This window comes from Chlamydotis macqueenii, chromosome 3, assembly GCF_036417535.1.
Source record: "Chlamydotis macqueenii isolate bChlMac1 chromosome 3, bChlMac1.mat, whole genome shotgun sequence".
Taxonomy (NCBI): domain Eukaryota; kingdom Metazoa; phylum Chordata; class Aves; order Otidiformes; family Otididae; genus Chlamydotis; species Chlamydotis macqueenii.
The window spans coordinates 75,898,541-75,916,180 of record NC_141558.1 but is presented as its reverse complement, the minus strand read 5'-3'; the positions used below and the strand labels follow the sequence as shown (position 1 = coordinate 75,916,180).

Sequence of the window (17,640 nt, the reverse complement as noted above, 5' to 3'; positions counted from 1 at the left end):
AGATACGGCTCCAATTACCATGCTCAAAGACCTAAAAATATTTTCATAAGTTAAAGTTTTACAGCTCATGTAATTTATACTTATTTTAACAGCAGAAAAGCATCCCGGTCAAATTCCAATTAAATAATTACATTTTGCCTACCTAAAATTCTCACTGCAGTTTTAATTGGATAGGACACACTTCACTGCTTCTCCTAAATAGTTTAGTGTTGTCATTCAGTATATAAATAGCTACCACTTTCTACCACGAAGACAGTACACTTGTCTGTGTAGCTACTGATGGCAAATTCTAGTTCACCCCTATTGGCTGTAGCACAGCAACCTGGGAGACCCATGGCAGCCTGTGTTCCTATCTCCCCTTCTCACACACTCATTACGTGTATTTGTTTCCTCCAAGCAATTTCTTTGAAAGATTGTATGTTTGTCATTGATGCTGGTTGATTATGGCTATGAGTATGCAAATATTCCCTGTCAGCACCCTCTTCTCTTACTATCTCCTGAAATGCCCACCTAAGCCTCTTGTCAGACACTGCCCTCTGTAGGTTTATGATTCTCATGGAATTATCCTGCATAGTGTGTGCACTGCTCGCCCCCAACTCTACCTGCATTTCCAGCGTAAGGCCTTTTGGAAGCTTAGAGACCATGGTGTGCTTCATATCTGAGGATTATAGTACACAATAAGTTACTCATCATCATCGAAGTGATAGGCACAATCCTGTGATCACTGTGCTGAACATAACAGGCAAAGTGTTCAGCCCAAGTCATTAATGGCGTCTGGAAAATGTTCAGTAACTCAAAACATGAAGAAACTCTTTAAAATAGACTCCTACTGATTTCACTGAATGAAGATCATCCCAAATTCACAATGTATATTGCATGTTAAATCTGTAGCTGAAGATTCACTGACACTAAGTAACACGCTCCTGAATCTACACAACAGTTAACTTTATCTCTGGGAAACTTCAAGGTAGTAAAATGTAAGGAATGAATCACAGAGTAGAATGGCTGTTCACAAGATACTGATATGAAGAAGGACTCAAAATTCTCACTGCAATTGCAGTTAATTAACGAAAGACACAAGGGTCACAGTAACTTCCATATGGTACTGGATATAGCTTGAATGTAGCAAGTTCGGAATCTAACGCCTGTTCATTAAGGCAGGCACGATGCTATTTCTCTGGCTAGAAATACACCTTGCAATGTACTACTGTCATGATGAATTTATGCCAGCAAGTGCAGCTTCTTCTTTGAACAAACATATGAGCAGCAGCCATTACATGCTAAACTGTTCCTCCCGATCTCTCCAACAGCTAGACGCACGCAAACTGCAGATTTGCCCCTGCCTCTTCTCCACCCTCATCACAACTCTTCGCCAAAGCGTTCTCATCTGTAACATGTCAGGACCTGGTAAGTTAGCTGACTCTACTTTTCAAGTGCCATTTCCACTGAACTTGGAGCCTTCTTGTGTCTGTAGTTGGATCTCACTTCAATATTTGATTTCACCTCAACTGTTCATACAGTTGATTGAAACTGATGGTGCACAACATGGCAGATGAAAATATTTTGGGGAGAAGGTTCACAGCTATACTTTGAAATATCCACTCATCTATAACACGTGCCTCAGGAGTTTGGGGTGGAAAATCCCTTGGGCAGATCAACATACTGTCAGAGAACTTTCTCTTTATGGAACATGTTTTCAAATGAAAGGAAGGTTCTGTGATTTTTTTCCCACGTAGAAAATTATCTAAATATTCCTGCCTGCTATACAGTATTAGACTTGGAGGCAATTAATTAAAATAACACGGAAAACTGACTTAAAAGTTACAGCCAAGTAAGTGTTCCACCTAACTAGTTAAATACAAAAGCATCCAGTATGTGCATTCTTTGGCTTCTATGCCTCCTGTGTTTCTTAGGATTACTTCTCCACACATATATGTGCATATATATATGTGTGTGCATAAATTGGGCATTGCACAATAAAAAAAGCTTACTAGCAGCGAAGACAGGCGTTCATAAAGGTCTTGTATGATCCCGCTGATGCAGGTGATTACTGCAGACTCATTTTTAAAAACTGCTGATTCTATTATCAGGCTGGATCAAGCCTTGCCATTACAACCCAGGTGCTCCCCTGCTATCTGTATACTATATATAAGCAGGCCCAGGTCACCATGTGCCCTGCCAGAAACGTGCTGACTGGCTAAGGGGGCCTTAAAATTCAGGTAATTAATCCTATTCTAATGTAGGTTAAGCAGGTGTGGAGCTGAACTCATCCAGAGAGAAAGTATAAGTATCCTTAGAATTATAGTATTTAACTGGTCTCATCTGACTTTAGGAAACTAGACCATCCTGTGCCGCTGACCCAGTCATACAGGTGGAGACCTGTCTGCTCTAAATCCAGTCTGAGCAATCGGCTCTTTTTCCTCTCCCTCCTCCCATCCTGGATTTACAGTATCAACACATATGACTGAAAAGCTGCTCTTCTCTTCCCCACCCAGAACAAAGTACATGTACTTTCGTTGGAGGCTAAGTTAGATGAGTAAGTCACCTGTTTAGTTTAAAATGGACTAAATGGTTGCCATAGAGGGCTATGTTGCTCAAATTTTACTTCCGCATTCCCAGCATGTGCTAGGATGCTTTCACAGGCCAATTTAAATTATGTGTAACATTTATGATGTTATTTCCAACAAAGCCTTCAGGAATTTTAAAACTAGCAAAAAAAATCTTTGTTTGGATGTTCTTTAAACTCTGAATCTGGTTGGAAGAAAGCCTCGTTTTTCTCGAGGAGAGGAGTCCTATAAATACAGATATGATACCAACTGAACATAAGTGATAGGCTCAGTTTTGCAGTGTTTGCCGCCTCTGAAAATTCCTCACCTAAGCAATAATGTCAAGATTTGTTCCAAATTTCTCGCTGTGATTCTGAGCAAGGCATCTTCCTGCCTTGTGGCATGCGTTACTTGTAAGAAGGTGGCCATCCTTGAGGTACCAATTGTACAGTTAGAAAAAGTTTAGGAAAGGACACTCCCTCAAAGATTATTTTGGATCAGTTGTTTCATACAGTATGCTCCTAACTGGCAGTCTTTTAATATGGTTGGCAGTTGAACTAAATAATGGGGGGTGGAGATGGAATGACTTTTAAGAGGTAACATGTCTGAAAATCTAAGGTACCCAATTATCTCCTGTATGGCACTCCAGATGCTGTCCTACTTGCAAAAAGCTATTATTGCTAAAGTCTCAGATTTAGCTTGCTTGCTAAAAAAAAAAAAAAACAAAAACACTATGGTAAAATTAAAAAGGCTAAGATACATTTAGAGAGTTCCTACCCTCTGGTAATAAGATTAATTCCTTGTTGGCTCAGAAGAAGGAGAACTGTTACTGAGTCATCTGCAATTTACACAGACCTAATCTAGTAAACCCGTTTGTCACACAAGAAGTGGGTACAAAGGTGAGTATTGTTGTCCTCTAAGTAGAAATACTCGCTTAAAGCTCGATTCTGCACATTGCTGCAGAGACTTTGAGGCACAGTACATGCAGGGGACAAAGCAAACTCGCAGCTCCCACTGATATACTGACTACTGGTGTGGGTTTACCCCTTCGGGGCCAGATCCTTAAACAACAGAGGCTGGTATAGCACATTTGACTTGTACACCCATGACAACTGATCCTACCGAAGGCTCTTGGTCTGTCTCTATAGATTAACTGGGCAAACTACCACATGTATTTTCTTTTACAAGTTCTTGTTGTAATGCCTGATCACTGAATAAGACCAAATCACTTCCAGCGGTTTTATTTTGCATCTTCTTACCCCTCCCCTTCAAAATACCCTCAGATGTGCTACCCTAACGGATTAAAATGTTTTCATTTTTTCCTCTAATTTCTTCCATTCAGCATCACCTTTGAACACCTTCAAACACGCAATGGTGCATTTTCAGCCTCGTGGTACCTTAGTAATACAATGTTTGCAAGTAAGGAAGCAGCTTATGTAAGTCAGTCTACAAGTTATCCAGGATAACACAACACTCTTGATTTTGCTAGAAAAATAACAGGGAATGGCTGCTACATCTTTTTATACTCTGGTATTTAGGAATCAAATAACAGCCATTTTTGTTTACAGAAAGAAAATGAAAAGCACTGGCATTCATTACTGTTGATTTGCTCTCTTTTTATTAATTATTTCTTATTTTTAAAGGGCCACAGGAGTGAACAACATAATGCAATGGTAGGAAGATATTTATCAATTTAGCACCTCATTATAAAACTACTCAGAAACCTCTTTGTCTCTCATTTAACATAATAATTATTAGCTGCAACAAAAGTGGATCCACACTTGCACCATGATTAGCAAGTGATGAATTTGGGTTGAATATATTGCATTTTGCTAAGTAAACCTTATTATATCCCAAATCCTCAGCCTAAAAACCATCTAATTTTAAGAAAATAATTTTCACTCCTGTTTAAATACGTGTTTCCAAATTAACCAGTGATATTCTATAGAAAACTGCCTCTTTTATGCTTGAAGTCTCCAGCTGCCACACAATTTATATCTCTTTCCTCCCCTCTTTGTTTTTCAGCCATTTTCCCTGAATGTCAAAGTCAATTTAGTGCATTTCACTTTGCTGAATAAATCAGAGGCGAAATCCTTGCTAAAAGTGAAAATTTGATTTGCTAAAAGGAGCTTAGGGCAACTATTAATCAATATATCCAGAGTGTCAAAGCTAAGGCCATGATAGACATGCATTCATTTGGAGATTGGTTGAGGCAGATAAAGGGGGACACTGGGAAAAAAAAAAAGAGCGCAACAGCCAGACAGTGTAGTGTGTATGTTGGGGGCATGGGTGGAGGGAAAGGACCGCTTTTAAATAAATAAATAAATAAATAAATAAATAAATAAATAAATAAATAAATAAATAAATAAAAGAGACAGGCAGTCATTCGGTCAGTAGGAAGGAAGAGGAGAGTATTGTATATGAATAAAAGGTGAATCTAATAGAGACATAAAGTCACTGTTTAATTCTAATCCTGAGAGAAAATAATTAAAAAAAAAGTAAAATATAAGAATTAAGCCAAGTTCTTTTGTTACCTGTGAATTCCATTTTTTTGTTGTTTTTTTGATTATTAAGAACAACATGATTTTTCAACAAATAGATAGGGATTTTAAAGTCAAAACTAGCAAGATGCTTCTGCATCTTATTGAAATCTTACTGCACATTTACTTTATATTCATGTACAATTTGCAGATGATGAGATGTTTATATGTCTGAGTTCCCCTCACCCCTCCATTAATGCTAGTAAAAGATGCCAGAAGTGACTATCCTGAAAACTGAAGTGCTCTTTTTACCCCAGGACATCTATGACTAGTAGTACTAGAAACCTCCTCCCCTTTCTCCATTGCTATCTATCAGTTCTGAACTGGAACCAGTCTTTCCTGGTTAGCAGAAACCCTAAGAGTACATATATCTCTAGTGAGCCCACTCTTTTGTACTGAAATCAGTTAAAATTTTGCCACTGACTTCAGAAACAGATCCATCAAGAATAGTCTGCCATCATAACTCATGTGAATATATGAAGAAACTTTAAAATAAACAAACAGACCTTTCTGTAACTACCTTTTACCACACTGCAGATTCCTGTTTTGTTTTGAAAATGCTAAGAGACTGCTGACATGTTTGTTCATACATTTTTCTGGAAATCCCACCTCCTCCCCCTGCCTTGCAAAAACACTTACACCTTCTCCATGATACTATTTTCAAAAAATGAGAATAAATAAAAAATGCCACCATTCCTAACAATTCTAATGATGTTAAAAATATTGATGTAAACAGTGGGATAGATGAACTGCTGGCATTTTAGGCATGCTGCTATTCTGTTCTGCTTAGAGTAGCTTGAATCAACATAGTGATCTATGCACTGGCAGTGTCAATGGTCCAACCATGCTAATGCTCAAAAATAAAATTGACAGTCAATTGCTGATTTCCCACATTGTACAACTTAGTGACAGAGGTCAAGAAAGTCAGCAGTGTTTGAGAAACCTTTTAGCTGAAATCTCTACCTGTAAGGCCCAGGGAATAGTCTGCCTCAGATCACCCATGCCATAAAAGTTCTAAGTACAAGAACATCTCCATCATAGAAAGAGCAGGTCTGATTTCCACCATTGGTGCATGTTTGTAGAAGGAGTTAAAAGAAGACCGAATAGTGGGCTTTTGATAAACAGAAGGCAAAGAGAACTTGCAAAGTGTCCAAGATAGCACATTGATAAAGGACAGGATGTCCTGATTCCCCAGGAGGCTCAAGTTATTATCACTACAAACCTCTTAGTCAGCATGAAACGGCTCATACTCCATTCCAAGTTACATGAGCAGTAAACACCACATTTACATGTCCACCTGTCTCTGGAGTGACAGGTACCCTGTGCTAGAGGACTTTAAGACAGCTGCAGGAGTCCTCATGTTGTCTGAGATGTTCCTGAGTTCAGCTAGTAGCACAAGAGACTACAGAAGGCCTCAACCTAGCAGAAACAATTTTTACAGCAGAAAGCAGTGTGGTACAGGGAGACGTCTATTCCCTCTGCAGAGCTGAGATTCTGTATTAGCTGCCCCAGTAACAATCCAAAGAAGGATCTGGGCATAAACAGGATGCTGGCTATAAAACATGTGTGATTATATACACCAGGTAGTTCCAACATGATTTCAGTCTGCATATTCAAAGTCCTATCAATGTGAATACTACCATGAAGTAACATTCAGCATTTTTTCTCAGTCATTGAAACACATGCTGTATATACACTAAGACGTAGATACATAAACAATAATCCCTGCAATCGTTCAAGGCCAGGCTGGATGAGGCTCTGAGCAACCTGATCTAGTCAGGGATGTCCCTGCTTCTTGCAGGGGGGTTGGACTAGATGACCGTTGAAGGTCCCTTCCAACTCTAACTATTCTATGATTCTATGATTCTAATGTGTGTGAGAGCAGGTGGGTACCTAATTCATATCTGCATGCATGTAACATGCATGTACACTCTATGTGTTCTTGAACACTAGCTTTCCAAAAGTGATTATGGTCAACTTTCTCTCTATACTTTTACCTCCGTGAAGTGGTATTCCTGAAACAGATGATGAGAAAAGGGCATTTTAGAAACGACAACTCTGCAGCAAATCATGTTCTTGTTCAGTATTAGAATGTTAAACTATACCCCTGAGAGCTGCTTTGGAAATGAAAGCTTAAATATTGTCCTCCACAAAGAGTATACTGGAACAATAATGTTTCATAAAACATTAACACTAAAATATTTAAAACATACTTGGATTTGCTCCATCAAAATCATGTGCTTTTTTTTTTTTATTCCTAGCACCAGTGGCAGTATCAATTACTAACTATTCCCCTTCTTGAACACCGTTACTGCTAGCAAAACAGGGACACAGCTGAAGACAAGCAGACTTATTTTACTAAATAATGTAACTAGTTATTTTTGATGTATTAGTCTGATTTACTGTTTCCAAACAAATTTTTCATTTTAAGTGCAAAAAGTTGATTTCTATGGTCTGGTTGGTGTTTTCTCATGCATGCAAATTTTTTAGAGAACATTTTGTCTTTAGCATCCTGTTATGCACATTTTTAAGGGCTTAATGTTTCCTGCCTCCACTTAATACGAAAGAACATTGCACATTTTTGCTGAATGTCAATGAGATAGTTACATTACAGAAATCGTGCCTAAATGACTCTGATACTGTGACTAGGTATCAGCAGAATTCTACCTCATATTGGAAAAGAGTTTAATTAATGTAACACAACCAATATAAAATGGAATCTCCCCAAAATACAATGCAAAAGGTAGGAAAGTCAACCACCAGTAAATATTGAATTAAGCAAGGCTCTCTTATTTAAAAAATAAATAACATGAAATAAAAATAAATTAAAATAAATAGAAAAGTCCTGTAAAGTCTTCATAAACACATTTACAATTTATTTAGGTCAGTTAATAGGAATTTTGACTCCCCAGGCAGGAGGAGAAGCAGCATCGGCCTCTCCCTAAGCACCTTCAGTATTTTACTAACGAAGTTACAGTACATCGGAATATTTTAATCTGACACAAAGAACAACAATAGATCTGACTGCTGGGCTGATAATCTTCTTATCACACCCTGTGAAACCTAGCTCTAATATTTGACTGAGCCTCCATTACTCGGCAACACATTCTAAAAAGGCCAACAATGGAGAGAGAATGAAGTGGAGTGTGGAAGTACCTCCATATCTACATAAAAGAGATTAGAGGCGACAGCGTTCCATTTTACAGCTCAATCATATTGTGTTAGCATGCGCTTATCCGAGCGCGGATGAAATTGAAAGAGAAATAAAAAAGAGTCAGGCAGATAGGAACCAGAAAAGCGAGGCACGAGCAATTTCCAAGGATATAAAAGGATGCTAATGGCGGGGCCCTGTCATTCTTAAAAAGGGCTATTAGGGCACCATCATCTGTTCTTGTGCCCTTACGTTCCTCTAACTAAAGTCAAGCATTTCCTAATGCCATTGTGATCTTTTTCTTCTTCAGATAAGACATGGTCATGTTTCATAACAACACACTTTCCATTTATTTGATTTATAAATGCAAGGAGACTAATTCTATTTACTGATAAAGGCTTTCCATATATATTTTTCTTTCAATATTTCCTTTTGTACATGGCATAGACTTTTTGTTCAATAAAAGCAACCATTGAAATGTTTCCAATAGCACAAAATACTAATGATTTTATGAAAGCATTTGAACTTTGTATAATTTTAAAACATTTCTTAAAACATGACTGCAATGGCAAACAGTTGGCTAGGGCAGAATGCATATTGCATTGCTACCTTTTTATAGACAATCTCATTAAAAGACTTTCTGTTAGAACAGCAAAAACATTATTTTGGTTTCTTCCACAAATTTTCCTTTGAATTACAATGCTTTACAGCAGAGATCTTTATTAGTTATTAAGCACCTGATATATAAGGGCCTTTAATTACACTGAACCTTAAGAAATCACTATAGTAAAGAAAGATTTGCTGATTGCTGCTTTGCTGTGCTAGGCACAAATTCACTACTGGTATAATTAATCGATTCCAAGAGATTTACACCAAGGATTTACTTAGTCTGCTAAGCTACAGTGAACTTTTATGCAATTTGCCCCCTTTTTCCAAGTCATCCTTTTTCCAATTCTGTTCTGTTTCTGCTATGTTTTTAACATTTGTTAGCTTAGAAAACAGTCAGCTAGCACCAATTCAGGCTCTTCTACAAGTTGTTTTGTGCCAGACATTAGCTAAGTGTAGGCAGTCCAAGTTCAGCAGTACTCCATCATTCAAAACCAACCTACAGAAGCTCATCACATTTGCCCTTTAGCATGTCAAGTCCTTTTGCATTTTGATTTTTGTGATCCAGTGCCAGAAAACAAGCACAGATTTTATCACTGCCCTCTGTTACCAGAAGCCTTATAAAAAGATTGTCTTTATTTCCTGGATTTTCTTTTCTTCTTCTTCCTAAATGGAGTTAGGTGAATAAACTTAGCTAGTGTGGCTCTACTACAGCAGGTGTGTTTTTGAATTTACCTTGTAATAAAAGGCTGCCTTGTGGCAGAAACATTCCTCAACTGGTTCAGAGGGCAGACTTTAAATTTTCAAGGCCAGTTTACAGCATTCAATACCTTTTCTATGCTAACCAAAGTGATAATTTTAAAGCCTACTCAGTCTGATCCCTCTGCTCTTCCTACTTCTCCAGCCAAATCAAAGCTACACAGCATATTCACAAATCAAACTGACAAAAAGTTCCCCTGCAACTACTGTGGAGCATGACTGACTTCTTTGAGAGCTACTCTATTTTGGTTAAGGTGATCTAGGTATCTTCCAAAGATGAAACTCAAACTCACCTATTTAACTCATTTTGACTTAATTTGAGGTGCTTTATTAGCAACCAGTGTAAGACGAAGTAGCTAGTATAATATAGAGTGATGTTTAAATTAGTTTACAATTTGCTTGGGCTCATCTAGAACTGCTCTGAACAAAGCCATTCAGAAATGTCAGCTGTGTTCCTAACCACTGTAACAAATTGTTGCCTGAACGCTGCACACCTAATGACTTCAAATTAGCTTCACTGCGATATTGCCTGACAGTTCGTTACGACTGTTAGCAACATAGCTGGCGTATCATGACCAATAAATTGGTTTCAGTGTGGGCTGGGAAAGGGACTTCCATCAATTTGATTAAAGAAATTACTGTAGCATTCAAAGCATAAAGACAAACCAGTTTAAGGAGACAGAAATAAGTTAACTGTACCAGAAAACATTGCTTGTGATGCAAAAGCTTGTTTATACACCATTTGTGGCACAGAGAATGACTAAATTTCAACTGTATTGCATACTGGCTATTTTAGAGTCTGCAGGCTGTTGTCTTTCTAAGTAAAAAAAAACCACTCTATAAATGTACAAATTATTTTAGTGTTTATATTTATCAAAGATGACGCAGAAGCATGTACCAGAAGAACTGAGGCCTTGTGCTGGTTAGCACAAGAGAAAAAACATCCAGGAAGACTATTTCTTTCTATTTCTTTGTGATTTGTTTTGATACTATAAATAAAATATATTTAACTTTGATAAACAAAAACCTGACTGGATTATTTATTCTACTATTAAGGCATCTCAAAATCACATTTAAAGTGAGGATGATGTATTACTGAGCGGAATTAAAGGTTATCCATTCTTATGCTCAGTAAGGTTCCACTATCAAAACTGGAAAACTAACAAGCTGATGAAAACACACCAACATGCTCACTCATCTGCTGGACTAGAAAAATACCTTAAGAAACAAGGAAAAAAGTCAACCTTTTTTGTGTGACTTTACCATTTGCGATAGGTGACAGACTGAGAACCCCGGAGACTCTCTGTAAGTTTGTCTGCTAGCCCACAGAGCAAACACAAATACCCTCAGCACTGGGGGGAAATAAAACATGCCTGAAGTGTTATCTGAAGAAATCACTAATCTTGTAAGACACTGTTTTTGATGACCTCCGCTCTTCTTGCTAACAAGAGTGTCAATCAGCTTTTATAGTATCAACACATTTACATGATGTAGACCGCAGTCCATTTCATGCAGACCAAGGAACTACTAAGCACCAAGAGGAGACTTTTTTTAGTACAATTCAGTTCTTTCTACTGAACTGCTGGTACAATTCAGTTCTCACACTAGTTCATTCAATGAAGGGAACAATTCCTCTATGCCGTGCCAAAATATAAAGGAATTTTTTTCACCTCCTGTGGTCAGTATAAGATAGTGCTGCATTTATGTAACAAAGGAACCAAACTTACTACTGCTGAATCAGATGAGTACAGAGGAGAGAACTTAAACTAACCTTCATACTGGGCTAATGCTCTGGATAGCAAGGCAAGTTTATCTTAATAAAAGTAATACATTAAAAAAAAAAATCACTCATAGTAACACTCATAGCAACAATAATACTATTTCCAAGGTAAGATATCATCTAACCTCTGTCCTATGTGAATAATCTGGAGTCTTAAGAAAACTTTATGCGTTGTAGTGAGAGAACAAATCATATTTTTTTACCAGAACAGAATAACCTATTTCATGATTTCTGTATGTCATCTATTTGCAGTATATACTGTATGTACCTGGAATATGTTTAGCCCATCCAATGATCACCACCAGTTCTCTGTCTGCCAGGTCACAAAGAGTGGTAAGTGCTTTGATGTCGCTGTCTGGAACAGTGGGGTCAGGCATAGCATAGATCTTCTCTGGTTCAGCCACCAGCAAATGGGAGACAATCTTGTTATCTGTAAAAATAATCCAGAACAGTATAAGATCACTAGTAGCATCATTATACTTTTCAAACAGATGGCTTATATTTCAAAGTGCACAAGAATTTGTCTTAAGATACTGGACCTAATTAAACCTTATTGTAACTTCACTGGCTTCTACAAGTGGTTACAGCACAAACAAATCTGATTCATTAACAATGTCTCTCAAGCTAGACGTCTATGTTCTTAAGATAGTAAATTTAATGGAATGCAGAAATACATGATCATCTCCTAATACTGCAATACAAACTTTGTAGAAAAATATTCATGCATTACAATGTATTTTGGACTGTCCAGATAGAAAAGTTTTGTCTTCCTCTAATCATCTGCAACCCACTCCATCCCCAAAGGCGGGTGTATTTTTTGACCACAAAGCAAATTAGTCAGTCATGTAAATCTGTAACTTGTGTCAGCAATTCCAACTACCATTCTTTGTTTTAGATGTCACTGTTAAATTGTTGTAACGAAAACAGTTTCAGGACTTTCTCAGTGCTCATTATCCCATATATCTTATATTATGGGTATCCTGCCTGTTGAAATGCTAAAAACGAATCTGTACTCCTTGGGGCCTATGCTGTGAGAAAAGTGGGGTGTTGTCTTATATTCGCTTTTCAGTGAAACACAGAAATTTAGAATCATGTATAAAATGACCTCCTTTAAGTACAAAAACAGACTAATGATCTCCTCTCACTTCCAGCCAAGAATACGTATTGAAATCAATGAGCATAAAGAGTGTATAACTAAGGAAAGTATCAACAGATGTAGACTCTGCCTCAGAAAACTGGTTTTGTGCAAAGAATTATACTTTATCATATTCACATACTGGTTATTTTTATCTATATAGCATTTTCATTCATGTGTTTAATATTTACTTTTTCATCCAGATGACTTGTGAAATCTATTTGGAATAATCAATTAAGTTATAAGGAAAAGTGAAGAGGAAAAAAAGAGCAGAAGAGCCTGGAAGATTAACTATACAGTGTTGCTATTCTGTATTCTCTAAATAGGATAAACATAAAATGAGCATTATATCCACGTGGAGGCACAATAGATATATTGCTTCTCTATACAGGAGCTTGATTTGTTACTCTAAGAAGGCAGAAGTGAGAAGTGGGAAAAGGACTAATTCATTAAGCCTCCTAATACCGGATACAATACTGGTGTACTGTGTATTGATAGTTCCCAATATATTTACATTTTACCTTTCATGGTAGGTACAGCTTGTGACCTCAAATGCACCAACAGAATTTAAAGCCCAAATGGCACCCTTTAGTGAATTTACATGAATCTGTTCCCTTTGTTAGCAAAAAGAGTTATAGGGTTTAATATAAATGGGATTCCACTACAAGAAGGTGCAAAGTATTTTCTGACTGCAGAGAAAGCTTTCAGAATTAGTATCATTCTCTCCTTCCACATGTAAGTCACAGGGTGGACCACGCTGTCCCCCTGCCGGGGAGCTGCAATGGATGGGATGTGACTTGCCCAGGAGCGTGAGAGAGAATCCCTACCAGCCCATGACAGATTTCCATAAAATACTCACTTGGTTCAGATTTCTGATACTTTACTGCTCTTTTGTGACATAGACTCCTCGAATTCTGATCAACTGTCTCTACAATTTTTGCCTTATTCCAAATTAGTGCGTCAGAAGTTGTGATATATGTTAGCTTTTCATAAAATAAGTGCTAGAGCCAACTGGAAACCATCACATCCAGCATGTTTTATTACAAGGGGATATATTCATGCTTTATATGAACTATAGGAACTATGCCAACTAAGTAATTCTTGATCTCAATATTCTGCTGATTATCAAACTGATTAATGAGGAATTCCATTCCTATTTAAAGATGACAGATGGTAATTTTACCTTATATTGGCAAACAGCCTTTGCAAAAAAAAAAATTTATTTTTCAAACAGAAAACAATCTTTTTAAGTTAGAAAATACAACATTGCTTCTTCTCAAATTCCAGTATTTTTACACGTATTGAAAAGCAGGATAAATAAATTAAGAGTTTCTTAACATAAAAACTTATGCAGCAGAGGACTTAAACTTTGTGGCTTTTTGACCAGTGACAAATGAATGGAGAAGCACTCACCCCCAAGTTCTGGGTTTTTTCTCTGCAAACAGAAGAAATGGCCAAAGAACCTCTTTTATTTTTTATTAGGTTTCTCACAAATGGCTTTTTATAGACGATTCAGGAATATTGTATATCTTGACTCAGGATTCACAAAATCTCAAATTATTTTTGTAATTAACAAGATCTACAGGCAGGTCATTAGATTCCATGGTGAAGCTGGAAAATACAATAGAGACTAGAAGCAGGTGTAGGAAAGATCCTCCAAACACCTGTTCTGTCCCTATAGGGGGAAAAACCTGCATGTATTGGAGCATGCATTAGTATAGACCATAGGAAAATTTTGAATGTGCTCAGAAAGCTCCATCACTCAGGAAATTGTAATAGCCATGAGCACTGTTTCTAGGTAAATCTTATTTAATGTTTCCCTAATTAGAATCAATAGAACCCAATTTTCACTCCTGTGTCTTTGTTATGCACAAACTATCAGTCAGGGTCCAGAAAATCTCCCAGGCTGCTTCCACACAAAACCGATTCAACTGTTTCAAGTCTTGACACTTATGTGACAGGATCCGAAAATGAAGTTTTATAAATGTTTGGTACAAAAATGTTTGTAATTGGACAAGCTAAGAAAAACAAAGGGAGGCACTTAGATAACGAGTAATGATTTATAAGGAGGTTAGTTTATCTCAGACAAATGGAGCTTACAGAAATTGGTGTAGTTATCATCTTAAAGGTAATGTAATGCACTACTTTGCAGTAATCTTGGGTTTACACAGAGATTCTTGCATTTCAGTAAAACTGCATGAACCTCTGTACATGTTAAAGAGCCTGCGGTTTTGGGGTTGGATTTTTTTTTTTCCTCCTGTTTGGTCTTGGCTTTTTTGGTATGCTAGGCTATCAACATTTCTACTCAGTGACAATATCAAGTAAATGAAAAACTGACAATCTGTGCACCCAGGAAAACTAAACCTCTAATGAAATTAAGCATTAGAGTTTATTAAATTTTATTGTATTATCAGAAAGTTTTTATTATAATGTGCAAAATCTGCTTAGTGCAGCCCTAGATTGTATTTACAGAACAGTGGGACAGCTTATGGAGGCTGAGTAGAAGATGCCAGATTGGACAATTGAAGGAATATAATCAGCATAATGTTTTTTGGAAAGGCAAAAGGAAACTATGCCATATGTTCACTTAAGCCTTAATTTTATGTAAAACTGGCTGTTTTTTCTTTGACACAGCTAAAATGCCCTTTCACTTACAGTTCAAAGATTGTTTATTTGCTCTCCAGATCCCCATACGCTCAAACGTATTGTACACAGCACTGTCCCCTACTGGGGAACACAAATGGAAACAAATGCCATTTTCCTTTCAGCCAGGTATTTTCAAGAGCCTAAAACTGATGTGTGTGTTGTCAGAGGCATAGGGACAGAGGCAAATGGGAGACAAGGAGGAATTTGCCCTCCTTATTTCTCTGGTGTATTTCTCTACTTTAGGAGCAAATTAACCTTCTCAGCAGGAACAACTGGACATGTGTATTCTCATTTTAATTTGGAAGAGGTTACAACACTTGATACAGCGTGTATGCCTTTGCAGGGTAATACACTAGCCTCTTGCACTACAGCTATAATGCTATTAAATTTACTTCACGGAATTAGTACAGTCACTGCTTGAGTTTATATAAGCTGCAAAGCAAAACCCCTAACTATTTTTAGTTAATCGCAAAGAGGATGGAACTTGTATTTTAGCAATGAGATGATCATCTCTCTCTCTCTCTTAATTTCAGCCTGGTGAGATACAATCAAGGACATTATTAAAACATAACAAAACAAAGCAAAAAAATCCATGAGGGTACTAGAGCCCAAACTACCAATCTATGCTTGTTATTAGTGTGGCATATTGCTGTTTTAATCGAAAGCTAGGTAGTGTATTAATCTACAGGTATAAATTAATGAGGCTCTTAATGTATTTTCATTGGGAGGCTGAGCAGTAGTCAAACTCATTTAGTTAGCGAAAACTACAAAAATCACTTTATTGTGAAATCTGAAACTAGAAGCTTCAATGAACTAATGATCACAGTATGAACCATTTTATGTACCACTGAAAATAAAGATAACCTGTAAATGTAAAATTTGCACTGCATAAACCATGCTTTTATACACTTCCACCTGTAAAAATACTCTTTGTTCAACTCCACTTGAGAAAGAAGAGCATATTTAAATATGTTAACAGCTAAATGGATATAGTGTTCATGGTAACACCTTCTGACCAAACCCTTGTCCCAGTCAGAAGGAGCTCAGCAAACTGGTCTAGGAGTCAGTATCTTGTATTCAAAGAGAAATTTTGTACAGCTGGTGTACTCACATGGCTTTTTTGCTGGTTGAACTAGCTGAGGGTTCAGGTAGGGGCTATTCTCTGCATCTATTCTGCGCTTGTACTTCTGGCGACCTCCACGTACTCTGTCTAGGCGAACACCTACATTGGGAAAAATAAGCAAACATGTAATTAAATACCTTATGAGGATGCCTTTCAGGTAACAATCTTCTATCTCCTGCCTCCCAATATTTATTTAAAATGCATGTTTATTTCAAAAGATTAATTTTAGAAAGCAAGGGAAAGTAGCACTACAAGAATTTGCAAGCTGTTTAGATTTTCACACATGCAAGACTAAGTATGCAACACAATATCCTGTTCATTTAAAACCATTTGTTCATTTTTACATATTATTAAAAACAGCTAACAAGTTTAGTTCCCATTTGAAAGAGTCTGATCTCAAGTCATCTTTGCCACAAGCAGAAGTTCAAAGCTGTAATAAACAACATGGATATACAAGGCTAACATTATGAGTAGAGAAGTACAGAGAATTAGAACTTCAGAAACAATGAGTGCTATATACAGTTCAGATAATCAAAACCAAGGCTTTTAATCAACATGGATTAACATGGCCAGAGGAAACAAAGTAAATATCCTTAGTAAAATCAGAACATATATGTGGCTTAAAGAATTGAAATAGTTAATGAGAGTTTGACAGAAATTGTATGGCTGTTCATTTAGATGTCATCAAAGACAAATTAATATTTGTGTCCTACTTCCATATGTTCATTGCTTCAATAAAGCATTCTGCTATCTGTTTTGTATGGCTATATAGGAGTTTACCTTCCTGAAACAAGCTATAGCTGCTCTCATGAACAAAATGAAAAAAGGAGGGGGGAAAAAGATGGTATGAGACAATGAAGTATTTTTATTTCCTTCTGAGTCACTCAGACAGATTTCCAGACAGTCAGGACGAATGTCAGTATAACCAAGTAGTAACATAACACTGAAGCTGTAAAACTCAGCACATATGTAGCATGGCAACAGGGCAAGTAATACTAAGTGTAAAATTTGTACCTGATGATATGGATTTAACTAGACAAGAACACAAGAACACATTACGTATCAATGATCCCTGTGAGTGATGTAATAAAGTGCAGCTCACTTTCGCACTTTTCATTGTCTACTTAAGCTGTTCTCCCTGTATTAGTTATCTTCTCTATTATTGTGCCCTACTCTACTACTTCCCACCTCCCTGATCTCTCCCTTGCAAGAAATACCTGCAGAACTGGCTTCTGGACAGCAGAGAAGCCACCACCAAAGAAGTTACAGTTTATGTGTACAGCAAGAAGAATACAGCACCGAGTTTACATGCTGCACGTGAACATGAAGCACTGGTAGCACAATCTAGCTACCA

The 17,640-nt window shown here is 37.1% G+C and overlaps 1 protein-coding gene across 4 annotated transcripts in view; it reads right to left on the bottom strand.

Annotated features, from left to right (window-relative positions):
* ESRRG (estrogen related receptor gamma) overlaps positions 1–17,640 on the bottom strand; it is a 390,646-nt gene that overhangs the window by 38,648 nt on the left and 334,358 nt on the right. For all 4 annotated transcript variants that reach the window (XM_086743706.1, XM_086743707.1, XM_086743708.1 and 1 more), the window contains 2 exons: positions 16,275–16,385; positions 11,651–11,812 (listed from right to left, as the gene is read on the bottom strand). In XM_086743706.1, coding sequence (XP_086599832.1) covers positions 11,651–11,812; positions 16,275–16,385 — 273 coding nt within the window. The remainder of the gene's footprint in view (positions 1–11,650; positions 11,813–16,274; positions 16,386–17,640) is intronic.